Source organism: Rhinoderma darwinii (genome assembly GCF_050947455.1).
Source record: "Rhinoderma darwinii isolate aRhiDar2 chromosome 10 unlocalized genomic scaffold, aRhiDar2.hap1 SUPER_10_unloc_6, whole genome shotgun sequence".
In the NCBI taxonomy this organism is placed as follows: Eukaryota; Metazoa; Chordata; class Amphibia; order Anura; family Rhinodermatidae; genus Rhinoderma; species Rhinoderma darwinii.
Genome location: NW_027461836.1, coordinates 25,402 through 53,000, shown reverse-complemented (window position 1 = coordinate 53,000; position 27,599 = coordinate 25,402). Strand labels below are relative to the sequence as shown.

Sequence of the window (27,599 nt, the reverse complement as noted above, 5' to 3'; positions counted from 1 at the left end):
AAATATTAAAAAGAGCTTAATAAAATCTGTAAAAATGTAATAAAATCAGCAAAAATACAAAATGAAAGGCGGGTGGCCAAGGAAAGTAAAACAAATCCCCAAAAATTCTTCAAGTATATAAATGCAAAAAAAGCCAAGGTCTGAGCATGTAGGACCCCTAGATAGTGGTAATGGGGAGTTGGTCACAGGGGATCAAGAGAAGGCAGAGTTACTAAATGGGTTATTTTGCTCTGTATATACAACAGAAGAAAGAGCAGCTGATGTAGCCGGTGCCAGTGCTGTTAATATATCAGTTGATATACTGAATTGGATGAATGTAGATATGGTCCAAGCTAAATTAAATAAAATAAATGTACACAAGGCCCCGGAACCAGATGGGTTACACCCTAGAGTTCTTAAGGAGCTTAGTTCAGTTATTTCTGTCCCCCTCTTCATAATATTCAGAGATTCTCTAGTGACTGGTATAGTGCCAAGGGACTGGTGCAGGGCAAATGTGGTGCCTATTTTCAAAAAGGGCTCTAGGTCTTCCCTGGGTAATTATAGATCAGTAAGCTTAACATCCATTGTGGGGAAAATGTTTGAGGGGCTATTGAGGGACTATATACAGGATTATGTGACAATAAATAGTATTATAAGTGACAGCAAACACGGTTTAACTAAGGACAGAAGTTGTCAAACCAACCTGATTTGTTTTTATGAAGAGGTGAGCAGTAGCCTAGACAGAGGGCTGGCTGTGGATATAGTGTTTTTGGACTTTGCAAAGGCATAGACGTCTAATGGGTCAATTAAGGACTATATGTTTAGAAAGTAGAGTTTGTAATTGGATTGAGAATTGGCTCAAGGACCGTATCCAGAGAGTTGTGGTAACTGATTCCTACTCTGAATGGTCCCCGGTTATAAGTGGTGTACCCCAGGGTTCAGGGGTGGGACCACTATTATTCAACTTATTTATTAATTATATTTTTGCAGATGACACCAAGATATGTAATATAGTTCAGTCTATGGAAGATGTTCGTGAATTGCAAGCGGATTTAAACAAACTGAGTGTTTGGGCGTCCAGTTGGCAAATTAAGTTTAATGTAGATAAATGTCAAGTTATGCATCTGGGTACCAACAACCTGCATGCATCATATGTCCTAGGGGGAGCTACACTGGGGGAGTCACTTGTTGAGAAGGATCTGGGTGTACTTGTAAATCATAAACTAAATAACAGCATGCAGTGTCAATCAGCTGCTTCAAAGGCCAGCAGGATATTGTCGTGTATTAAAAGAAGCATGGGCTCGCGGGACAGGTATGTAATATTACATCTTTACAAAGCATTAGTAAGGCCTCATGCACATGACCATAGCCATGTGCACGGCCGTGATTTTCGGGTCGGCCAGCCACGGAGTGACAGCTGCGAGCCGCCCGCAAATCGCGCGCCGTGAACATGGCCGCGGCCATTATTTTCAATGAGCCCAGACCGCAGAACATGGCCGTAATAAGACATGCCCGTTCTTTCTGCGGTGCGGGCTCCTGGGACATGCACGGACTGTGAAAACCACGGTCGTGTGCATGGCCCCATAGGAATGAATAGGGCCACAATTCTCCCGTGGATTTTTGGGGGAATTGTTGCCACAAAAGCACGTTCGTGTGCACGAGGCCTAAGGCCTCATCTAGAATATGCAGTTCAGTTCTGGGCTCCAGTTCATAGAAAGGAGGAAAAAATACAAAGAAGAGCAACGAAGCTAATAAGGGGCGCGGAGAATCTAAGTTATGAGGAAAGATTAAAAGAATTAAACCTATTTAGCATTGAAAAAAGACGACTAAGGGGAGACATGATTAACTTATATAAATATATGAATGGCCCATACATAAAATATGGTGAAATCCTGTTCCATGTAAAACCCCCTAAAAAAAAGGTTCAACCTGCGGAGGCGACAAGTCTTCTTTACTGTGAGAACTGTGAATCTATGGAATAGTCACCGCAGGAGCCGTCACAGCAGGGACAGGAGATGCTGCAAAAAAGGCTTAGATAATTTCCTAGAACAAAAAAATATAAGCTCCTATGTGTAGAAATTTTTACCTCCCCTTTTCCCATCCCTTGGTTGAACTTGATGGACATGTGACTTTTTTCAGCCGTACGAAGTATGTAACTGTGTAATGAAGGATGGGAAAAAATTATAGTGATGGAGAAAAATAAGGGCCATATGGACATTTATGGAAATCCCCTTCCTCCACCCTCCACTTATGGTGATGCTATTGGAGCACAGGTTTTAGGACTTTTGCTTGTTTCCTAAAAGGAATTATTATGATACTGTAATTGTCGTATTTTGGACATTTAATGGCAAAGCTAGACATAATATAGAATTATGTCTATCAAACAAGTTACGATTTTTGAATGCAAGGAAGGAGCATTTTTTATTTTATTTCAGATGAAACATGTAAAATCCAATTCTTTGTTTAATCCGTTTGGCGCTATTCTAAAAATCCATCTGGATTCTTTCTGTAGTAATATCCTGTCAATGTAACCTCCCCTCATTGACGGTTGTAATGTTTCTTTAGCGGTGAATTTTAGGCACTTCGGCTCTCCCCCATGTTCCTCATTGTATAAAACTGGAAACAGGAGAAAGTAAACCTGTAACTATATGGACAAATCTTCTAATATTTCGAAAACATTATTAGAGGATAATGGAGACAGTAGTGACCATAACAGTTAAACCCAGTGGTAGTAGTCATCATTGTCTGGGCAAGGTCTAAGGAGGCAGAGAGTGGATAGTGGAGTGGTTATTTCCTCACATTTATGGGTGGGATCCCCTTTTAACCCCTTAAGGACGCAGACACTTTTAGACCAAATGACAGAGCCTCATTTTTTAAATCTGACATGTGTTACTATATGTGGTAATAACTTCGGAATGCTTTTACCTATCCAAGCCATTCTGAGATTGTTTTCTCATGACATATTGTACTTTATGTTAGTGAAAAAATGTGGTCGATAAATTCAATAGTTTTTTGTGAAAAACACAAAAATTTAGAGAAAATTTGCAAACATTAGCATTTTTCTTTATTCAAATGTATCTGTTTGTAAGACAGATAGTATACCACACAAAATAGTGACTAGTTAACATTTCCCACATGTCTACTTTATGTTTGCATCATTTTTTTAACATCCTTTTATTTTTCTAGGACTTTACAAGGCTTATAAGTTTAGCAGCAATTCCTCACATTTTCAAGAAAATTTCAAAAGCCTATTTTTTTAGGAAACAGTTCAGATCTGAAGTGGCTTTGAGGGCCTTATATATTAGGAACCCCCACAAATCACCAAAAACTCAACCCCTTAAAGTATTCAAAACAGCATTTAAAAAGTTTCTTAACCCTTTATCCGTTTCACAGGAATTAACGCAGTGGAAGGGAAATTTGCAAATTTCATTTTTTTTGCAAAAATTCCATTTTAACCAATTTTTCCTGTAATACTGAAGGTCTTTACCAGAGAAACACAACTGAATATTTATTGCCCTGATTCTGCAGTTTTTAGAAATATCCCACATGTGGCCCTAGTCTGGTAATGGACTGAAACAAAAGCCCCAGAAGCAAAGGAGCACCTAGTGGATTTTTGGGCCTTCCTTTTCTTAAATTATATTTCAGGCACCATGTCAGGTTATAAGAGGTCTTGTGGTGCCAAAACAAAGGAAACACCCCAAAAGTGACTCCATTTTAGAAACTACACCCCCTAGAGGAATTCATCTAGGGGTGTAGTGAGAATTTTGGCCCCACAGGTATTTCATAGATTTCATTAGAATTGGGCAGTGAAAATGAAAAATTACATTATTTTCCAATAAGATGTAGCTTTATCTCAGAATTTTTAGTTTTTTCAACAAATAAATGTGGAAAATCACCCCAACATTTGTAAAGCAACTTCTCCAGAGTACGGAAATACTCCATATGTGGTAATAAACTACTATATGAATACCCATCAGGGCTCAGAAGGGAAGGAGTGCCATTTGGCTTTTGGACAGCAGATTTTGCTGGATTGATTTTTCTGCACCATGTCGCTTTTGCAAAGCCCCTTAGGTACCAGTACAGTGGTAACCCCCAAAAGTGACTCCATTTGGCAAACTACACCCATTGAGGAATTCATCTAGGGGGGTAGTGAGCATTTTGACCCCACAAGTGTCTCATAGATTTTATTAGAATTGGGCAGTGAAAATAAAAAATTACATTATTTTCCAATAAGACGTAGCAGTAGTTCAAAATTTTTCATTTTTTCAACAAATAAAGGAGAAAAAGCACCGTAACATTTGTAAAGCAACGTCTCCCGAGTAGGGAAATAGCCCATATGGGGTAGTAAACTGCTGTTTGGATACACAGCAGGATACAAGGGAAGGAGCGCCATTTGGCAATAGGAGCACAGATTTTGCAGGATTGATTCCTGGGCGCCATGTTGCATTTACAAAGCCCCTAAGGTACCAGTCAAGTAAGAACCCCTGAAATGTGACTCCATTTGATAAACTACACCCCTTGAGGAATTAATCTAGGGGTGTAGTGAGCATTTTGACCGCACAGGTTTTTGCTGAATTTCTTGGAATTGGGATGTGAAAATAAAAAAAGTTAGCATTTGTTTTGCAAAAAGATGTAGTTCTTGCCCAAAATTTTGCATTTTCACAAAAATAGGAGAAAAGCACCTCGACGTTCGTAAAGCATTCTCTCCAGAGTAAGGCGTGACCACACATGGTCATAAACTGCTATTTGGACACACAGCAAGGCTCTAAAGGGAAGGAGCGCCATTTAGTATTTGGAGTGGAGATTTTACAAGATTTGTTTTTTGACACCATGTTGCATTTAGCTTTAGTACCAGTACAGTGGTACCCCCCGACAAATTACCCCATTTTGGAAACTAGATCCCTCAAAGAATTCATCTAGAGGTAATGTGAGCATTTTGACCCCACAAGTGTTTTGCAAAAATGAGTACACAAAAGATGTTGCAGATTGAAAATTGCAGTTTTCCACAGATATGCCATTTCAGTGCCCAATGTGTTGTGCCGAGCTTGTACCACCATAGACACACACCCCATAAATTGTTAAGCGGGTTCTCCAGAATACAGTAATACCACATATGTGGTCATAAATTGCCGTTTGGGCACATTGCCAGGCTCAGTTGGACCACCATTTGGCTTTTGAAGCGCAGATTTTGCTTGGTGTTTTACTGGTATTTCAGTTTATAATGTGGGGGCATATGTAAGCTGGGCGGAGTACATCAGGGTATATGTAAGCTGGGCGGAGTACATCAGGGTATATGTAAGCTGTGAGGAGTACATCAGGGTTTATGTAAGCTGTGCGGAGTACATCAGGGTATATGTAAGCTGGGAGGAGTACATCAGGGTATATGTAAGCTGTGCGGAGTACATCAGGGTATATGTAAGCTGGGCGGAGTACATCAGGGTATATGTAAGCTGTGCGGAGTACATCAGGGTATATGTAAGCTGGGAGGAGTACATCAGGGTATATGTAAGCTGGCAGGAGTACATCAGGGTATATGTAAACTGAGCGGAGTAGATCAGGGTATATGTAAACTGTGAGGAGTACATCAGGGTATATGTAAGCTGTGAGGAGTACATCAGGGTATATGTAAGCTGTGAGGAGTACATCAGGGTATATGTAAGCTGTGAGGAGTACATCAGGGTATATGTAAGCTGTGCGGAGTTCATCAGGGTATATGTAATATGTGAGGAGTACATCAGGGTTTATGTAAACTGTGCGGAGTACATCAGGGTATATGTAATATGTGAGGAGTACATCAGGGTATATGTAATATGTGAGGAGTACATCAGGGTATATGTAATATGTGAGGAGTACATCAGGGTATATGTAATATGTGAGGAGTACATCAGGGTATATGTAATATGTGAGGAGTACATCAGGGTATATGTAAGCTGTGAGGAGTACATCAGGGTATATGTAAGCTGGGAGGAGTACATCAGGGTATATGTAATCTGTGAGGAGTACATCAGGGTATATGTAAGCTGGGAGGAGTACATCAGGGTATATGTAAACTATGTGGAGTACATCAGGGTATATGTAAGCTGTGAGGAGTACATCAGGGTATATGTAAGCTGTGCGGAGTACATCAGGGTATATGTAAGCTGTGCGGAGTACATCGGTATATGTAAGCTGGGCGGAGTACATCAGGGTATATGTAAGCTGGGCGGAGTACATCAGGGCATATGTCAGCTGTGCGGAGTACATCAGGGTATATGTAAACTGTGTGGAGTATATCAGAATATATGTAAACTGTGAGGAGCACATCAGGGTATATGTAAACTGTGTGGAGTATATCAGAATATATGTAAGCTGTGAGGAGTACATCAGGGTATATGTAATATGTGAGGAGTACATCAGGGTATATGTAAGCTGTGAGGAGTACATCAGGGTATATGTAAGCTGGGAGGAGTACATCAGGGTATATGTAATCTGTGAGGAGTACATCAGGGTATATGTAAGCTGGGAGGAGTACATCAGGGTATATGTAAACTATGTGGAGTACATCAGGGTATATGTAAGCTGTGCGGAGTACATCAGGGTATATGTAAGCTGTGCGGAGTACATCGGTATATGTAAGCTGGGCGGAGTACATCAGGGTATATGTAAGCTGGGCGGAGTACATCAGGGTATATGTAAACTGTGTGGAGTATATCAGAATATATGTAAGCTGTGAGGAGCACATCAGGGTATATGTAAACTGTGTGGAGTACATCAGGGTATATGTAATCTGTGCGGAGTACATCAGGGTATATGTAAACTGGGCGGAGTACATCAGGGTATATGTCAGCTGTGCGGAGTACATCAGGGTATATGTAAGCTGTGAGGAGTACATCAGGGTATATGTAAGCTGTGAGGAGTACATCAGGGTATATGTAAGCTGTGCGGAGTACATCAGGGTATATGTAAGCTGTGCGGAGTACATCGGGGTATATGTAAGCTGTGCGGAGTACATCGGTATATGTAAGCTGGGCGGAGTACATCAGGGTATATGTAAGCTGGGCGGAGTACATCAGGGTATATGTAAACTGTGTGGAGTATATCAGAATATATGTAAGCTGTGAGGAGCACATCAGGGTATATGTAAACTGTGTGGAGTACATCAGGGTATATGTAATCTGTGCGGAGTACATCAGGGTATATGTAAACTGGGCGGAGTACATCAGGGTATATGTCAGCTGTGCGGAGTACATCAGGGTATATGTAAGCTGGGCGGAGTACATCAGGGTATATGTCAGCTGTGCGGAGTACATCAGGGTATATGTAAACTGTGTGGAGTATATCAGAATATATGTAAACTGTGAGGAGTACATCAGGGTATATGTAATCTGTGCGGAGTACATCAGGGCATAATAGGATGATGTAATAATAGGGTAAATATCCATGGATTGGTGTGTTACGCTTTGAACCAATCCTTTATGCACAGGCCGGGATTATTGGGGATTATACAGAATATCTGCGCTCCAGTATCGCCTAATATTTGACTTCTTCACTAGCCCTATAAGCCGCACAAGGCCCTAAAGTTTCCTCATCTCCGCTGCATCTACGGGGTCACCTGTGGGGTCCAGTAAATGATGATGTGGGGTATTTAGTGAAATTCTACTGGACCGAAAAAATTAGTCTGTGAAGTCATTTTGCATCATTGTGTTTTGAGAGTCATAACGTGTTATTTTATCCGTTGACGGAGCTGTGTGAGGGCGCGTTTTTTGTGGAACGAGCTGTAATTTTTATTGGTTCCATTTTGGGGTACATGCGATTTTTTTTTTATCACTATTGAATTTTTTGGAGATGAGAAAACCAAAAAACAGCAATCTAGCACGTTTTTATTTTTTACAGCGTTCACCGTGCAGTATTAACAACATGTTAACTTTATTCTGCGGGGCGATACGATTACAGCGACACCAAATTTATATCGTTTTTTTACTTTTCACTACGTTCCCACAATAAAAATACTCTTTTTAAAAAATATAATTTTTTAGTGTCGCCATTTTCTGACAGCCATAACTGTTGATATCGCTGCGGGACGGCTTGTTTTATGCATGACGAACTGTCGTTTCTATTGGTAACATTTTGCGTTCCTTGCAACTTTTTGATCACTTTTTATAAAAAAAAATTTGAGACAAGATGACCAAAAAATTAAATGCTGTCATTGTTTTTTATTAAAAATTTTTACTGTGTTCACCGTGCGGTAAAAACAATGTGATATTGTTATAGATCAGGCCGTTCCGAACGCGGCGATACCTATTATGTATAGTTTTTTTTCATGTTTTCATTTTTTTTCTAATATTAAAGGAGTTGATCAGGGAAACAGGGCAAGTGTTGTTTTTATGAGTTAAAATTTTTATTTATTTATTTTTCTTTAACATTGACCTAGGGACTTGAAGATCTGGTCTTCTGATCCCCGATACAATACGCTGCACTACTTATGTAGTGCAGCGTATTGTAACTGTCATTCGTCATCTGACAGTTAGCGTATTAGGTCCCGCCTCGGGCAGGATCTAGTAGGCTTCCATACCTGGGCAACCAGGAAGCCTAGCAACAGCTTCCTGGTTGCCATAGCAAACATCGCCACCCGCGATCCATTGCGGGTGGGTCATAGAGGGAGGGAGCTTCAATGTGGCGGACGCCATTGACAGCCGCATTGAAGGTGTTAAACGGTGGCGATCTGCGTTAACAGCCATCGCCGCCGTTGCAGCAGGATGTCAGCTGTGTATTACAGCTGACAGCCGCTGAAGAAGAAGCGCGCACAGCTCCTGTGTCCGCTTCATCTACAAGGTGTGACTGTACGCCCTATTGCGGGAATGCACTTTGAATCAGGATGTAAAGTCACGCCCAAAAGCGGGAAGGGGTTAATAGTGTTTGGATTGGATATTGGATTTTCTCTACCTCCCTTGTATATACATGTATTTTAGGACATACAACACATTGACCTCACCTTTATTTTTATTTTGTCAGGTCCGACATGGAAGATTAGGGCTGGATCTTGTGTATTTGTGGTTTGGGGTGTGTGGTCAGATGAAACCGTCTCACGTCACCGCCCACGATGGTCCTCTTTATACTCCAGAGTCCTGGTTCTTCTCCCTCTTGGAGATGGTGAAGCTTTTCCAGGTAATTGTTATAGATAGAGATGAATAATAATGTTATTACGAGGTCTGGTATACGAGGAGATAATGAGGTGAAGTCTACTGACCTGCATATTCTGATAGTAGCTCAATACATTCACCAGAATGAGGACCAACATCGACCACTCTATGATCTTTGCTGTCATTTCACTGATCTGTGAAAAAATATCAAAATGAATACATTAAAAATTGCGCAAAACAAGAACTTTCCGCCCGGGCCGAGATTTGGCTGCATTCATGTTTATTGCATGGAGTCATGTGACTGACAGCGATGCAAAAAAAAACGTGACTCATTGTCATGTGACTCCTCACCCATTACATTGCGGACGTCACGATCACCATGGTGCAAAGAATGAGCACAAAGTTTATGGGTCCAATTGTTTTCCTATAGAACTGCTTCTAGGGGTGCAAATAAAATCCATCCAATGATGCAGAATTTTTGATAATTGCATTAATACCGGATTAAAGGAATTTTACATCCACTGGTTTGTATCAGCGGCTCAGCATGTCAATAACTTGATATTATGTATGAGATCTGCTGTACATACCTTTACACATTGATCTCCAGTGCACAGGTGGGTTTATACTGATACCCTACCTTCCAATGGCTGGTAATTTATTATATAGGAAAATAAAGTTTATTATGTTTAGTAAGTGTCTTATAGGAGTTACTACATATTTATGTAAGATAAATGTTAATATAATACATATATCACAATGACAGTACCGCTGCTTTCTATTCAATATCTTTCTGCAAGAAGCTGAAAAATGTTACCAGATGACGCTGTTTTACACCAGCATGTCGCCATCTGACCGCCAAAAACAGAAAATTAAGGGAAATGATCACCTCAAGATGTGATGTTTTCTACATGTGAACCTAAAGACAAGGATGATTGGATTCCATTCAAATATTCTTTAAGAAATAATACAAAAAACTACTAAGGTCACGGCCATTATGCAGGACGCCAGTCTGAAATAGCTGATGACTCTTCGGCTTTCGAGCACTTTGTAGACGAGTATGGACTGCCAAAGGTTGTAAAGGCTGCCAAACCCGAATGCAATGAAAGCGCAAATCCGGTGAGTCATTTTTTATAATAGTAGGTCTAGAAAACAAGCAGACAGAGGTTAGAGCAAATCTTATGTAACTAATCACTAATTTACCCTCAGAACTTCCCAATAAATCCTTAATAACGTGTTTTGATATAATAACCCTGGAGACATAATGGATATAGAGGAGGGTCTCCTGCTTGGGATTCTTCTCTATCAGACAGCAGAATGCCGCTAACAGAAAATGGCGTCTGCTCTGGGGGAACTGAGTACACACATCTTTGATGGCGCTGAACCGCATAGGGAGAGCGCCAGGGGCTGCAGGGAAGAGGAGTAGGTGGTTACATAAGTTTAAAAATGACCAGGAGCATGATTGGGCCAAGGTGCTAAAGGATAAGTGGCATAAGGGATATAGGGTAGAGTTCAAGGGCAGAACCCTTCTTCATCTTCTGCGGCAGCGTGAAGTAACACCTAGTAGTGAGGGCTCTGCAGTGAGGGCGCTTCATGGCTCAGCCTCTATCAGAGGACAAGATATGGAGAGGATGAAGACTTGAATCAGCCAGGGCTGCACATTCATCAACAACCGTATCCTTTATTGAGTGTACTGTCCAGTTCTGGAATGCAACAGAGGAGTCCGAGCAGGGATGTGGCTCATGTGTTTGGTTCCAAGGGGGATCGATGTGATGTTGGTCACTCTTCTGCCTTGTCCGACTTTTCTGTTTTAGGTTCGGCAAAGGAGTTATCTAGAAGAGGGAGGAAATGTAGATCTGGAGGTGGGCGCAGGCACGGTCGGCGCAAGCATCGTCATAACAGAGTTGGTCGTTATCAGAGGCGGAGATCGCCCTTGTGAACTTCTGAGCGACAACTCTCCTCTTCTTTCTGTTTATAAACGTTCTATTTAGTTCTTTCTCGCTGATGTAAGATGATATTTGGGAGAAATGTTGGAGGTGGTGGACGTCTCGGCACTTTGTTGTATTTCTGGAGCCTCTGCAGTTTGAGATGTTCCTGCTCGGCTGTGACGTGCCATTCCACCTCGCTGTAGAGTTCGCTGGTTATAAACGGTTCTTGTAGCTCTTTCCCACCTGATATAAGATTGTTTTTGGCGAAAGGTTAGAGCTGGTAGATGTCTTGGCACTTGGTCGCCATCTCTAGATCTTCTGCAGTTTGGGATGTGATAACTGCTTGGCTGTGGCGCGCCATTCCACCTCATTGTATAAAACTGGAAACAGGAGAAAGTAAACCTGTAACTATAAGGAAAAATCTACTAATATTTCGAAAACATTTTTAGATGATAATGGAGACAGTAGTGACCATAACAGCTAAATCCTGTGGTATTAGTCATCATTGTCTGGGTAAGGTCTAAGGAGGCAGAGAGTGGGTAGTGGAGTGGTTATTTCCTAATATTTATGTGGGGATCCCCTTTTAATAGTGTTTGGATTGGATATTGTATATTCTCTACCTGCCATCTATATACATGTGATTTAGGACACGCAACACATTGACCTCACTTTTATTTTTGTCAGGTCTGACATGGAAGATTAGGGCTGGATCTTGTGTATTTGTGGTTTGGGGTGTGTGGTCATATGAAACCGTCTCACGTCACCGTCAACGATGGTCCTCTCTATACTCCAGAGTCCTGGTTCTTCTCCTTCTTGGAGATGGTGAAGCTTTTCCGGGTAATTGTTATAGATAAACTAAGAAAAGAAACACATATCCACATTACATACCCCATGATTGTAGAGATTAATAATAATGTTATTACGAGGTCTGGTATACGAGGGGATGATGAGGTGACATCTACTGATCTGCATATTCTGATAGTAGCCCAATACATTCACCAGAATGAGGACCAACGTCGACCACTCTATGATCTTTGCTGGTATTTCACTGATCTGTGAAAAAATATCAAAATTAATATAGAAAAAATTGCGCTAAACAAGAACCTTTCTCCCCGGCCGAGGTTTTCCTGCATTCATGTTTATTGCATGGAGTCATGTGACTGACGGTGATGCCAAAACAGACCTGACCCATTGTCATGTGACACCATATCCATTACATTGCGGACGTCACGATCACCATGGTGCAGAGAACGAGCACAAAGATTATGACTCCAATTGTTTTCCTATATAACGGCTTCTAGGGATGCAAATAAAATCTATCCAATGATCCAGAATTTTTGATAATCTCATTAATGCAGAATTAAAGGAATTTTATATCCACTGGTTTGTTTCAGCGGCTCAGCAGGTCAATAACTTGATATTATGTATCAAATCTACTGTACATACTTTTACACATTGATCTCCAGCAGTTGGGTGTATACTGATACCCTACTTCCAATGTCTGGTCATTTATTATATAGGAAAATAACGTTTATTAAGTGTCTTATAGAATTTACTACACTTTTATGTAAGATAAATGTTAATATAATACATATATGACAATGACAGTACCGCTGCTTTCTATTGAGTATCTTCCTGCAAGAAGCTGAACAATGTTACCAGATGACGCTGTGTTACACCAGCATGTCGCCATCTGACGGCAGAGATCAGAAAATGAAGGGAAATGATCACCTCAGGATCGGACGTTTTCTAAATGTGAACCTAAAGACAAGGACGGTTGGATTCCATTCAAATATTATTTAAGAAAGGATACATGGAACTACTAAGGTCACGGTCATTATGCAGGACGCCAGTCTGAAATGGCTGATGACTCTTCGGCTTTCGGGCACTTTGTAGAGGAGTATGGACTGCCAAAGGTTGTAAAGGCTGCCAAAACCGAATGCAATGAAAGCACAAATCCGGTGAGTCATTGCATAACAGTAGGTCTAGAAAACAAGCAGACAGAGGTTAGAGCAAATCTTATGGAACTAATCACTAATTTACCCTTAACTTCCCAATAAATCCTTAATAACGTGTTTTGATATAATAACCCTGGAGACATAATGAATATAGAGGGGGGTCTCCTGCTTGGGATTCCTCTCTATTAGGAGGTGACGTCTACTGACCTGCATATTCTGATAGTAGCTCAATACATTCACCAGAGTGAGGACCAACGTCGACCACGCTATGATCTTTGCTGTCATTTCACTGATCTGTGAAAAAATATCAAAATGAATACATTAAAAATTGCGCAAAGCAAGAACTTTCCGCCCGGGCCGAGGTTTGGCTGCATTCATGTTTATTGCATGGAGTCATGTGACTGACAGCGATGCAAAAAAAAAACCTGACTCATTGTCATGTGACTCCTCACCCATTACATTGCGGACGTCACGATCACCATGGTGCAAGGAATGAGCACAAAGATTATGGGTCCAATTGTTATCCTATAGAACTGCTTCTAGGGGTGCAAATAAAATCCATCCAATGATCCAGAATTTTTGATAATTGCATTAATGCCGGATTAAAGAAATTTTACATCCACTGGTTTGTATCAGCGGCTCAGCATGTCAATAACTTGATATTATGTATGAGATCTACTGTACATACCTTTACACATTGATCTCCAGTGCACAGGTGGGTGTATACTGATACCCTACCTTCCAATGGCTGGTAATTTATTATATAGGAAAATAAAGTTTATTATGTTTAGTAAGTGTCTTATAGGAGTTACTACATATTTATGTAAGATAAATGTTAATATAATACATATATAGCAATGACAGTATCGCTGCTTTCTATTCAGCATCTTCCTGCAAGAAGCTCAACAATGTTACCAGATGACGCTGTGTTACACCAGCATGTCGCCATCTGACGGCAGAGATCAGAAAATGAAGGGAAATGATGACCTCAGGATCTGATGTTTTCTACATGTGAACCTAAAGACAAGGATGCTTGGATTCCATTCAATTATTATTTAAGAAATAATACATAAAACTACTAAGGTCACGGCCATTATGCAGGACGCCAGTCTGAAATGGCTGATGACTCTTCGGCTTTCAGGCACTTTGTAAAGGAGTATGGACTGCCAAAGGTTGTAAAGGCTGCCAAAACCGAATGCAATGAAAGTGCAAATCCGGTGAGTCATTGGATAACAGTTGGTCTAGAAAACAAGCAGACAGAGGTTACAGCAAGTCTTAAGGAACTAATCACTAATTTACCCTCAGAACTTCCCAATAAATCCTAAATAACGTGTTCTGATATAATAACCCTGGAGACATAATGGATATAGAGGGGGGTCTCCTGCTTGGGATTCCTTTCTATCAGACAGAGCAGAATGCCGCTAGCAGAAAATGGCGTTTGTTCTAGGGGGACTGAGGACACACATCTTTGATGGCGCTGAACCGCATAGGGAGAGCGCCAGGGACTGCAGAGAAGAGGAGTACGTGGTTACATAAGTGAAAAAATGCCCAGGAGCGTGATTGGGCCAAGGTGCTAAAGGAGGAAAGGGATATAGGGTAGAGTTCAAGGGCAGAGGCCCCTCTTTACCTTCTGCGGCAGTGTGAAGTAACACCTAGTAGTTGCCCTCCGTGTGGTGAGGAGATTTTTTCTTTTCTTTCCTTCTGTCTCTTTCCTTTTCTTTCCAGCATGGCTGATGAGCTCTTACAGCAAGTGGCCCAGCGGGTGTCAGTCAAAGGCACCACCTGGCTGGAGGACCTGTTGAGACAGAAAGATGGTGAAGCTGTTGCAACGGCCCATGGACCTGCGGCTGGAGAGACCAGAGGTAGGCCGCAGCGAATTACCTGCCCTCCCTTTTGATTAAGCCCAAGTCCCCTTCCCAGGGCTGCCCGCTCAGCAGGGGAGGCACACAGGTTGGGCCTGGCCTATCTCACCTTCTACATCCTCTGGGGAGGTGGTACCCCCTACCTCACTCAGTGTGTCCAGCATCCCTCCCCATGCTGCACGCCTCCCCCTTCTCACCCGGGCAACGGCCAGAGTGTAGTGCCGCCGGTTGTTTTCAGCCTGGCGGCGCATGGCGCTTCTGCTACCAGCCCGCCGTGCTCCAATGGGGGAGGGTCGGCTCCGGAGGACATGCCGCAGGTGCGCTGCAGTGAGGGCACTCCATGGCTCAGCCCCTATCAGAGGACAAGATATGGAGAGGAAGAAGACCGGCAAAGGAATCGTCGAGAAGAGGGAGGAAATGTAGATCTGGAGGTGGGCGCAGGCACGGTCGGCGCAAGCATCGCCATGGCAGGGTTGGTCGTTCTCAGAGGCGGAGATCGCCCTCGTCATCTTCTAAGCGACAACCCTCCTCTTCTTGCTGTTTATAAACGGTTCTTGTCGTTCTTTCTCCCTTATGTAAGATGATATTTGGTTGAAAGGTTGGAGGTGGTGGATGTCTTAACACTTGGTCGCCATCTCTAGATCTTCTTCAGTTTGGGATGTGATCTGTTTGGCTGTGGCACGCCATTCCACCTCATTGTATAAAACTGGAAGACGGAGAAAGTAAACTTGTAACTATATGTACAATTCTTCTAATATTTCTAAAACATTTTTAGATGATAATGGAGACAGTAGTGAACATAACAGCAAAACCCAGTGGTAGTAGTCATCATTGTCTGGGCAAGGTCTAAGGAGTCAGAGAGTGGGTAGTGGACTGGTTATTTCCTAACATTTATGTGGGGATCCCCTTTTAATAGGCTTTGGATTGGATATTGGATATTCTCTACCTGCCATCTATATACATGTGATTTAGGACATACAACACATTAACCTCACCTTTATTTTTATTTTTGTTAGGTCTGACATGGAAGATTAGGGCTAGATCTTGTGTATTTGTGGTTTCGAGTGTGTGGTCAGATGAAACCGTCTCACGTCACCGTCCACGATTGTCCTCTTTATACTCGAGAGTTCTGGTTCTTCTCCCTCTTGGAGATGGTGAAGCTTTTTCAGGTAATTGTTATAGATAAACTCTAAAAAAGAAACACATATGCACATTATAAACCTCATGATTGCAGGCACGGCCGGCGCAATCATCACCATGGCAGAGGTGGACGTTCTCGGAGGCGGAGATCGCCCTCGTAATCTGCTGAGCGACAACCTTCCTCTTCTTCCTCGGGTCGTCCCGGGCTTGCGACTCGGCTCGGCGACCAAGCGGGGAGCCGTCCTTGGTTCCGACGCCGCCAACGGTGAGGATGCGGCTTCGGGAGTGGTGGGGACCCCTACCCTCGGTGAGTCATCATGTGTGGACGTATGGCTTTCAAAATCTTTAATGTCTGGAAATTACTTAGAGTCGTTATTAAAGGCTATGGTGGCCAGTTTGGATAAAAGTGAAGGTGCTCCTGTGCTTTCTGTTCCTCCAGGGGAGGTTAAGCCCTCGTCTGTGAGGCAAGCTAACTTAGCCTGCTTGACGTTTAGGGATTCCCTGTTTTATGGTATGGCTCCTCTCGGCACTCATCTACCTGCTGAGACCAAGGAAAAAATGTAGAAAAATTAGTTAATTAGGCGCATGTTTTTGGTGCCAAGGGGGATCAATGTGATGTTGGTCACCCTTCTGCCTTGTCCTTTTTTTCTGTTTCAGGTTCGGAAAAGGAATCGTCGAGAAGAGGGAGGAAACGCAGATCTGTAGGTGGGCGCAGGCACGGTCGGAGCAAGCATCGCCATGGCAGAGGTGGTCGTTCTCGGAGGCGAAGATCGCCCTCATCATCTTCTGAGCGACAACCTTCCTCTTCTTTCTCGCCATCATTATCTGCATCATCCTCCCCGCCGAGGTCGTCGAGCCGTGCTGATGATAGACGGATCCACAGGCAGCAACGTGTCAATGCCCGGCAGGCAGAAAAAGACCTGGTTGGGTCGTCCCGGGTTTGTGCCTCGGCTCGGCCACCAAGCGGGGAGCAGTCCTTGGTTGTGGCGGGGACCCCTACACTCGGTGCGACTGATGCCTAGTCTGAGTCATGTCTGACAGTCTGGTTGCTAGGGAAACACTACCTAACAACAACAGTCTTGTCCAGCAATGAGTCCCTAGCAACCAGCCTGCATCTCTCACTGACGTAGTAATCACATTTTTGTCAAAAATAAATGAAGGTTTGACCCCAGAGTAATATAATCAGATATAAGACTTTTTATAATAACCCGCCATCCCCCAGAAGTAAGAGCATATTATAATCACTTCCGTGATATTTACTTACAGGCAATGGCCATTCCTATGAATCCTATTCTAAACAGGATATTTTCGGGAAAGAAATTTCCCGTTTCACTGTAAAACAAAAAGAAAAACGCTCAATGTTAAATAATATAGAAAAATTGTCAGAATTGTTTCATCTTAATAATCAGCAGTCAGATAATAATCTATAGGACTGAGGAGATGCGTTTCTCTGTCCTCTTGCGGCCCCTCTGGGTAATGGAAGCCATTTTGTTAATTAGATATTTCCTCCTTATTTAAGTAATTACCTTATACATTCCCAAACTATAAAAGTCGTGTAATTCTCCATCTTACCTGATGTACATCAGTGGGGGGGCATGGCTGTTGATAACAGTCAGTGTGTAGCTACCAGAGAGCCAGGCCACACATCAAAAGGCCAAGAAGATGGTGAAGAATCCCAGTCCATTGATTTCCATAATAATGAAAAGTCGCAAATGAATCAGCAAATCGCCCTCTTGTGTCAATTCACAGAAAGAAAGACCGGGCAGCTGCCAGGGGAATATTTATAACATCTCATCATCTCTCTGTGACATCATAGATCAGTGATATCATCATGATGGCGACTGTGTCAGGAGATGTTGGGGGAAGGAGGGCCAGGCAAAGGAGACGCCGCAGGGTCACTGCAGCGAGGGCGCAGCCCCCTATCAGAGGACAGGAGCTAAAGAGGAAGACGACCGGTATCAGCCAGGGCTGCCAACTCCTGATCAACCGTATCCTTTATTGACTGTATCTTCTGGTTTTTGGCCTGCAGCAGAAGGGTCCGAGCAGGGAAGTGGCGCATGTTTTTGGTGCCAAGGGTGATCAATGTGATGTTGGTCACTCTTCTGCCTTGTTCCTTTTTTCTATTTCAGGTTCGGCAAAGGAATTGTCGAGAAGAGGGAGGAAACGCAGATCTGGAGGTGGGCGCAGGCACGGTCGGCACAAGCATGGCCATGGTAGAGGTGGTCGTTCCCGGACGGGCCCCGTTGCAGGCCGCAATTGCTAATTTGACATTGCCCCGTCCCCAGTTGATCCTTGCACCGCCCCGCCGTCACCAGCAGGCATAAAATTGAACTTGCCCCTTTGGTGTAGTTTACAACTGGTGAGTAGATGATGAACCCATGTGTAGACTGTGTAGTATTAAACAGAGTGGAGTAGGTCAAGATCACTTTTTTCAATTGGAAAGTCATTTTGGGGGATGGGCTCATACTAGATTGGCATGGTGCAATGGAAGTGGATGCTGCTATGTAAGTAAATCATGAGGTGGGGCAGGTTAGGATCTGACTAATGTATTGAGGAGTCGCTGTATTAACGTATTTACTTTTTCTTTAGGTGACGTGAAGAACCCGACCCCTCTACGTGGTGGGAGTAGATTCCAGGCTCCTTCTACCTGTATCTCCTGGGTGCCGGCTGCCCAGTGGGCATAGAATTGAACTTGTCCCTTCGGTGTAGTTTACAACTGGTGAGTAGTCAATTGTCTTATTTATAATGCTGTACTAGATAGGAAGGGGATGATTTATAGATTGTGTTAGGCTCATGTCACGTTTTTTTTCTGGCAGTTTCTGAGCAATTTTTTTAGCCAAACACAGGAGTGTATACAAAAGAGACAGATCAGCTTTTTCTTTATACTTTTCCGTCTTTTAAGATCCATTTCTGTGTTTGACTCAAAAAACGGTGACACCAGCCTCAAGGAAATATGCTAAGCGCTCTGTCTATGGGCTGTAACTGCAATACCAGATGCAGCCTGTGGACCGACGTGATGCTGTTTAAAAAAACAACACTTTTTTAGAGTCCTGAACAACCCCTTTAAAAATAGAAATATGCTGCCTAAAGTACATTCACTTTGTAAATGAGACCGCACTGTTGCTGAAACGAAGGTGCAGAAGTCCTCAGCTGAGCGCCTTGCACCTTCGGCTGTGAGCAGCGCTCGTTGTCAGGCTGGAGACGGCTCTCATAGACGTTCTATATAAGCCGTCTCAGCCTGACAGGGAGAGCTGCTCACAGGTGAAGATACAAAGCTCTCAGCTGAGTACTTCTGCACCTTCGTTTTAGCGGTGGCGGTCTCAGCACCCAGACCCACTTCTGGTATGTGTCTATGACATTTCAAAAGTTTGATGAAAGTGCAGTTATTATTTAATGTTAAAACTTGTTTTAAAGCAGAATTTTAATATGTTGGATTTTTAACAAGAATCTGTTGCTGTTAACAAAGTTTGTACCGCTTTTCTTCCAAAAAAATATACTTTTTTAGTCAGGCAAGCACTGGTTAGCACTGCTGCCCATGCCGTTTCTTGTACCCATCAGATTGAGGCTGCCTTGTCGGGGCAGGTGGGCTCACACAATTTTATCAAATTTGATTAAACTGTGTGCCAAGAACCTCACTGTTATTTGCTTATAAGAAATAATGCAGTAATTAAATGGGTTTTTGAATCTAATCTCATAAATTCATGGTATATCCCCATGATATGCTATAAATGTCTAATAGATGCAGGAACCACTTCTGGGACCTGCACCCACCTCGAGGACGAGGTCCCCTCACACCTGTCAAGTCTTCTAAAGTGGACGGAAGGAACAGAAATAGCCAAGCGGGCTGTTTTCAGCTGTTTGCATAACTCCAATAGAAGTCTATTGGATTAAACAAGTGGCATAGCGAGCTATCCTGTGGATATACCATAAATGTATGAGATAATATATAAGACTCGTGAGTTATGAAAACAGTGTAGCTCGCAGTGCTGTCCTGTGGATATGCCATAAATGTATGAGATGAGAAAACATCTTTTATTCTACATATTTTATATATAATGTATATTTTACTTTTGGTCACTGGTGTCTCGGTGACCTCTAGGACAGCATGTTCTTTTTAAGACACCCGGTTTAATCCTGCTAATGTTTCCTGAGAGCGACCGGCCCAGCCAGCAATGAGTGTAATGTTATCTGCATTTCTTTTTACCACTTAGCAAAGACGAACCTACACTCACTGCATGCCACCCACCATCTATGGGTACAGAGCGAAGAATGATGGGCATCCAATGTAAGTCACTGCTTTTAATGTTTAACTTAGTGGACTTTTAATATCTCAAGCACTCTGGCTTCTATTTTGTGGGGGACAGTTTATAATAGGTTGTACTAAGCTTCAAATGCCTAGAAGCATTGCCGTGGGGAACCCTGTGTTAGTTGGGTGGGGGCCCCCATCATAAATAACTGCTCCATACTGCTGGCAGTCTAAGGGTATGTTCACACGGCCTATTTTCAGACGTAATTCGGGCGTTTTTCGCCTCGAATTACGCCTGGAAAAACGCCCCTAGTACGCCTACAAACATCTGGCCATTTCTTTCAATGGGAATTACGATGTTCTGTTCCCACGAGCTTTTATTTTGCGCGTTGCTGTCAAAATACGGTGCGTAAAATGACGGCTCATCAAAAGAAGTGCAGGTAATTTCATGGGACGTTTTTGGAGGCGTTTTTTATTGACTCCATTGAAAAACAGCTCCAAAAACGGCCGTAAAAAACGCAGCGAAAAACACGAGTTGTTAAAAAACGTCTGAAAATCAAGAGCTGTTTTCGCCTGAAAACAGCTCCGTATTTTCAGACGTTTTTGGTCAGTACTTGTGAACATAGCCTTAATCTGGCCCTGGGTAGCATTTATGTTGAAGCTGTGGGGTGCTTGAGATGTCACAAAAGAATTTGTAGTTCGTCGGGCATTGAAGGGTTGGAAAAAGGAACATGTCTCGCGTGACAAGCGGCGGCCAGTCGTGTCCTTTGCCTCTCTCTCACCCGTTTTCAGTTCATGGCAGTTTTCAAGTCTTGCCGGGAGAAGCTGGGTTTGCCGGCAAGTGATTTTGGGACGCACTCTTTTCACATAGGTGCGGCTACAGAGGTCGATTCACTGGGTTTGGGCGAGAGAGAGATAAGGCGTTTAGGTCGTTGGAAGTCTAAACTGTTATAAATCTTATGTGAGGCCTGACTTACTTTGTTAGTGGTTTATTTTTCATTTTCCTCGTTTTATGTTTTTGTAGGTTTTGGATTGTTGGGCATTCTTATGTCCATTGGGCCTCCGAGCGCGCTCCTTGGCGCCCCCTTGGTGCTGCTTTGGGCCTCAGGATTTCCGACATGCATTGGAGAGGCATTACGAGATTACGGTGGGTAAAAGTGTTGCCAGAAAATGTAGCCATCACAGCTGTCCCAACGCATAATGACCATCCAATTGCAAGGAGGATCTTTTGAACCAAGGCCTGATGATCCCCAAAGGCTTCAGCATGGAGCATGATGAACTTATAGTGTAGAAACGTCAGGCCCAGAGCTGAAAAAGAGAAAATGAGCCAAATAAATCCTGTACCACGTGTAAAACCACCTAATAACATCTATGAAGCGCGGACCAAACGCTAAACCCAACAAGAAACCTTCAATAATGGACGAGAACATTTATCTGCATCGTCTAATCCGGACAATTATTATCAATTGAAATTAACAAAACTTTATTTATTTTTTTAGAAAATTCTGATTACTACTGCAGGCTGAGATGGGGGCAGGGTGCGACTGATGCCAAGTCTGAAAATTGTCAGAATTGTTTCATCTTAATAATCAGCAGTCAGATAATAATCTATAGGACTGAGGGGATGTGTTTCTCTGTCCTCTTGCGGCCCCTCTGGGTAATGGAAGCCATTTTGTTAATTAGATATTTCCTCCTTATTTAAGTAATTACCTTATACCTTATGGGGGGGGGGGGGCATGATTGTTGATAAGAGTCAGGGTGTAGCTACCAGAGAGCCAGGCCACACACCAAAAGGCCAAGAGGATGGAGAAGAATCCCAATCCATTGATCTCCATAATAGTGAGAAGTCGCCAATGAATCAGCAAATCGCACTCAATTCACAGAAAGTAAGACCGCGCAGCTGTCAGGGAAATATTTATAACCCCTCATCATATCTCTGAGACATCATAGCTCCGTGATGTCATCATGATGTCACAGTAAGGTCAGTTTTGCTCTGGAGCTGCCATGGTTTAGTATCTGCTATGAACTTATATCTGCTATGGGCTTCGCAGACCCCAGAATCCAAGTCATTGATGTAGTGACATTTTAGCGTCTTTTTTCACAGAGGTCAATGTAAGGTCATCTGTTATACTGTGCTAATAAAGAGTATTTACCCCCCTCCATTGATTTTTCCATGTTGTTTTGGGTGATGGCATTGTATCACAGGGGATTAAAATTGGTAAAACAAGACTGACCAATGATGGCATCACCCCCATATAACACAACCTCTAACATTTATATGAAATAACTGAGACCCAGACCAAGATGTGGGGGTAAAGTGGGGGTCGGCCACAGCTTTTATTATTACCAATAAATTTGAGGACGTTGTCCGCTGGTTGGATAAACACATTGCAAGATAAACAGGTCACCCTGGGTGCCAGAACATTGCAGGCGCGATGGGCATGCTCCAGTTGTTTCCGGGTGATTTCACGAACGGTAGAGACAAGATCCTCCTAGAACCGCCGATGTGACATCTGGAACAGAACAAAATGATCAAAACAGGATGAACATAAAAACTCTGAAACAATTATCAACAAAATGACATTTAAGGCTATGTTCACACGCAAACTCAAAAACGTCTGAAAATACGGAGCGGTTTTCAGGCGAATAACTCCTGATTTTCAAACTTTTTTTAACAACTCGCGTTTTTCGCGGCGTTCTTTACGGACGTTTTTGGAGCTGTTTTTCAATGGAGTCAATGAAAAACGCCTCCACAAACGCCCCAAGAAATGACCTGCACTTCTTTTGACGAGCCATCATTTTACGCGCCGTATTTTGACAGCGACGCGTAAAATAAAGGCTCGTGGGAACAGAACATCGTAATTCCCATTGAAAGCAATGGGCAGATGTAGGCGTATTAGGGGCGTTTTTTAATGCGTAATTCGTGGCTTAAAACTCCCGAATTACGTCTGAAACCACTGCGTGTAAACATACCCTAACTCCTTAACAAGATGCCACATACATGTACGTGACAGTCGTTAAGGGGAAGTATGGAGCGGGATCACGGGCTGAGCTCGCTCCATACTTAGCGGGTATTCGCTGTGTAATATGGCCAACACCTCACTGCAACGGACAGAATCAAAAATCACTTTGAGTCTTCCCGTTTAACCCCTTAGATGCCACAGTCAATCACGACCGCAGCATCTAAAGCATTAGAATGAGAGGGGCGACCCCCACCGACGTGCCCTTGTGCCCCCACGATGCTATAGCGGGATGTCGATGGTTATCATGGCAGCCTGGGGCCTAATGAAGGGTCTGCCATCTTTGTTCTCCGGCAGGGCTTCATAGGTGGCTGTAAAAATCATGATATACTGCAATGCTTTACTATTGTAGTGGATCGTGTGAGCAATCCAATAATCGCTGGTTCAAGTCCACTAGGGGGACTTCTAAACTGAATTTTAAAAAGTTAAATAAAGTTTTTTGCAAATATCCCCCCAAAAAATATTTACATTTCTAAAAAATTCCCTCTTCCCATTTTTTCCCTAAAGTAATGTTAAACAACATATAAGTTAGCATAACTGATATCGCCGCGTTTGCAAAAGTCCGAACTATGAGGGTATGCTCACACGAGGTCATTACGTCCGTAATGGAACCGGGCTCCTAGCATCATATTTATGTACGACGCTAGGAGTCCCTGCCTCGCTGATGGACAATTGTCCCCTACTGTAATCATATTTTCAGTACGGGACAGTAGTTCCACGGAGAGGCAGGGACTCCTAGTGTCGTACATAAGTATGATGCTAGGAGCCTGGCTCCCTGCACTGTGTTCGGTCCGGTACTTGCGGCCGAAATACGTCCGTCAATTACGGACGTAATGACCTCGTATGAACATACCCTTACAATCTGATGTTATCTAACCCACTCGCTGAACACCTTAAAAAAAAAAATAATAATTTTTAAAACACCCAAATTGCTGTTTTTTGGTCACGTTAGTTTCCCCAAAAAATAGAATAAACACTGATCAAAAAGTCGCATGTACCCCAAAATGGTAACAACAAAAGCTCGCCTCGCAAAAAATAAGCCCTCACATCGCTCAATCGATGGAAACATAAAAAAGTTATGGTTCTCAGATTTTGGCGACGCAAAACAAATTTTTTTAACAAATAGTTTTCCAAAGTGGTAACACATGAAAAAATAAAGTCGGTATCACCGTAATCGTATTAATCCGTAGAATAAAGTGAACATGTAGTTATTACCGCACAATAGACGCCGTAAAAACAAAATCCCCAAGAAAATGGCGCATTTGCTTTTTGTTTTTTTGCTAATTTCACCCCACAAATAGTAATAAACTAAAATAAAAAAAACTAAATTGGTCGTGTCATTAAGGAGTCAAATCTTGAGAGGGAGTGGGGGAAAGACGCCAAGCTGCAGGGTCCAAAGAGGACGAAGGGCATTACTATCTTATAGGGAGCTCTATAGCCCCCCTACCATGTGATCACTGGCCAATCCCTGTAGATCATGATGATGTGATGCCACCCCCCATTTATTTATTCTAAGGGCTTATTCAGACGAACAGGATATACGTCCGTGCAAGGCGCTTGATTTTCACGCGCGTCGCACAGACCTATTGGGGCCGTGCAGACATGTGCGTGATTTTTACGCTGCGTGAGTCCGTTGCGAAAAAGTCACGACATGTCCGTTCTTTGGGCGTTTTTCACGCATCACGCACCCATTGAAGTCAATGCCACACGGAAGCGCTTCCGTGCGGACTGCATTTTTCACGCAAGACTTGTTAAGTCTATGTAAATGAGTTAAGAAAACTTGGCCAAACAAGCACCAACCAGGAAGTGGATTTTCACTTGTTGGGTGTCACGGCACAGGGTGTGGACCCACTGGGCCGTACCGCGTAGCGGGGTAGCAGCTGGCCAACAAGGTACAAAACAATGTCTATAGTTCTGAACGGGTACCTGAGGCAATGTAGACAGCGGCAGGAACACGACTTGGCTTTCACAGCAGGTGACGCCGCGGATGCAGCGGAAGACACGACTTGGCTTTCACAGCAGGTGACGCCGCGGATGCAGTGGAAGACACGACTTGGCTTTCACAGCAGGTGACGCCGCGGATGCAGCGGAAGACACGACTTGGCTTTCACAGCAGGTGACGCCGCGGATGCAGTGGAAGACACGACTTGGCTTTCACAGCAGGTGACGCCGCGGATGCAGTGGAAGACACGACTTGGCTTTCACAGCAGGTAACGATAGTACGGGATGCAGGGTACAGGCAGCAGGAACGGGTAACACTGGGAACTAGAAAACACTGGGAGACCTTTAGCAAGACAGACTAGGGTATACAATGCCCAGCTAGCTTGTCCGACAGACCCTATGAATGCCCCCACAGTATAATGCCACCACACAGTATAGTGGCCCCCCATAGCTGCCCCCACACAGTATAATGCTCCCCATAGCAGCCCCCATACAGTATAATGCCCGCTATAGCTGACCACCACAGAATAATGCCCCCATATTTGGACCCCCTACAGTATAATGCGCCCATTATTGCCCCTCACACTATAATGCCCCCCAGAGCTGCGCCAACAGTATAATGCCCCTATAGCTGCCCCCACAGTATATTGCCATCCATAGCTGCCACATAAAGTATAATGCCCCCCTACAGTATAATGCCCCCATAGCTGTCTCATTCAGTATAATGTCCCCTCAGCAGCTGCCATATAACCCCCCCCCTCCAATACCCAGTATAATGCGCCAATAAGTATGTACCTAATAGAAAACTTATAACATAATTACTTACCTATCCCCGTTCCCACGATGGGTGGAGGATCCTTCTCCTCTGCACTGTGCTGTGAGTGACTCGGCGCAGACAGGCTTAGGGGCCTGGTTGCAATTGCGACCCCTATAGCTACGCCACTGCCCTCATCTATAAAGAGCGTCTCTCTGGTGGAACCAGCACATCCGTGTATTACGTAGAGGGTCAGTATTTGGTTCCCTGGTGGTCTTGGGTAAGGAAAAGGTAAATTGCTGTCTCCTTGGTGGTCTAATAGTTTACCATCCTCCACAGGCTCTAGTGGTGTGTCTGGCCGCTGACGGGAAGCTGAATGCAATATTCACATCGTGATCGAATTCCCTCCCCACCCACCATCGATCATACAGATCATGGAATAACATTCGCAACCCCTCAAAAACCTTAAATAAAAGTCAAGCATACAAAATAGTTGGAAGTAAAAGGCTGCGGTGTTTATTATGGGTAACATAAAAATATTAATAAATCTTTATAATCAACTTGAATGAATTAATAAATAAATAATTAAATAAATAATGTCCAATAATGAAACGTCCAATAAACAAGCACTTGTCCACACAGCATTAGCTGCGAGACAACCCACTAACAAACTCCGCGACGGGGATTCTGTCCTTGAACAAGGGCAGGTGGGCGGGAATTCTGTCCTTGAACAACGGAGGGTGGGCGGGAATTCTGTCCTTGAACAAGGGAGGGTGGGCGGGAATTCTGTCCTTGAACAAGGGAGGGTGAGCGGGAATTCTGTCCTTGAACAAGGGAGGGTGGGCGGGAATTCTGTCCTTGAACAAGGGAGTGTGAGCGGGAATTCTGTCCTTGAACAAGGGAGGGTGAGCGGGAATTCTGTCCTTGAACAAGGGAGGGTGAGCGGGAATTCTGTCCTTGAACAAGGGAGGGTGAGCGGGAATTCTGTCCTTGATCAAGGGAGGGTGGGCGGGGCTGCTTCAAACAGCTTCTTCAGACAATCTGCTGATCGGACCAGACATCCTTTTATCCTCCAGGATTTCCAGCCGCTCAGCTGCTCAAACCAATCCCTGGACTGTTGCCAACATCTGCCTGGTCACAAGGTCAAACCTGAGGAAACTTCTAGAACAAGGTAAATACCGTAAAGCCACACCCCAAAGAAGGGGTGTGGGAAGACACCAAAAGACAAAATAGGGGGAAAAGCAGAATATAGGAAAAACAAGGGAACAGAATAAGGGAAAAGAAAGAAGAAAAAAAGGGTAAAAGGGGGTGCGAAGTGACCCCCACGCTATTCGCTCTAAAGGGGGGGGGCTCTCATTAGGTTTAATAAGGGGCCGCCAGGCTCCCCTGAGTCCGGACTATCACGTGTACACATTTTGTAGCAAGATTTTTTTATTGATAAAATGTACGTCTTATAGTGTAAAAAATATATTTATATTTTTCATAAATCTGAATTTTGCTACAAAAATATTGAGACGTTCTTATTCCTCCAGGTTCATGAGGACAGATCTATGGAAGACTCAGGATTATTATTATTATTATTGACAGTAATGAAGACAAAAACAGGTTTCAGGTGGTAGAAAATGACTTTACTAAACCGTTTTATAAGCCAACAA

General features: G+C 43.3%; 1 protein-coding gene across 1 annotated transcript; it reads left to right on the top strand.

Moving 5' to 3' along the window:
- The first annotated feature begins 14,244 nt into the window (after window positions 1-14,244).
- LOC142697962 (uncharacterized) lies at window positions 14,245-22,457 on the top strand. Its single transcript, XM_075847733.1, has 6 exons — window positions 14,245-14,843; window positions 15,860-16,012; window positions 16,078-18,342; window positions 18,573-18,702; window positions 20,195-20,268; window positions 21,254-22,457. The coding sequence occupies exons 1-3, from the start codon at window positions 14,708-14,710 to the stop codon at window positions 16,545-16,547; spliced, it is 759 nt and encodes a 252-aa protein (XP_075703848.1). The 5' UTR covers window positions 14,245-14,707; the 3' UTR covers window positions 16,548-18,342; window positions 18,573-18,702; window positions 20,195-20,268; window positions 21,254-22,457.
- Window positions 22,458-27,599: the final 5,142 nt, after the last annotated feature.

Coding starts and splice junctions, on each gene's coding strand:
- LOC142697962 (XM_075847733.1), top strand. CDS start 14,708: ATGGCTGATGAGCTCTTACAGCAAGTGGCCCAGCGGGTGTCAGTCAAA. Junction 14,844..15,859: donor TGCGGCTGGAGAGACCAGAG/GTAGGCCGCAGC, acceptor TATTTTTGTTAG/GTCTGACATGGAAGATTAGG. Junction 16,013..16,077: donor AGATGGTGAAGCTTTTTCAG/GTAATTGTTATA, acceptor TCATGATTGCAG/GCACGGCCGGCGCAATCATC.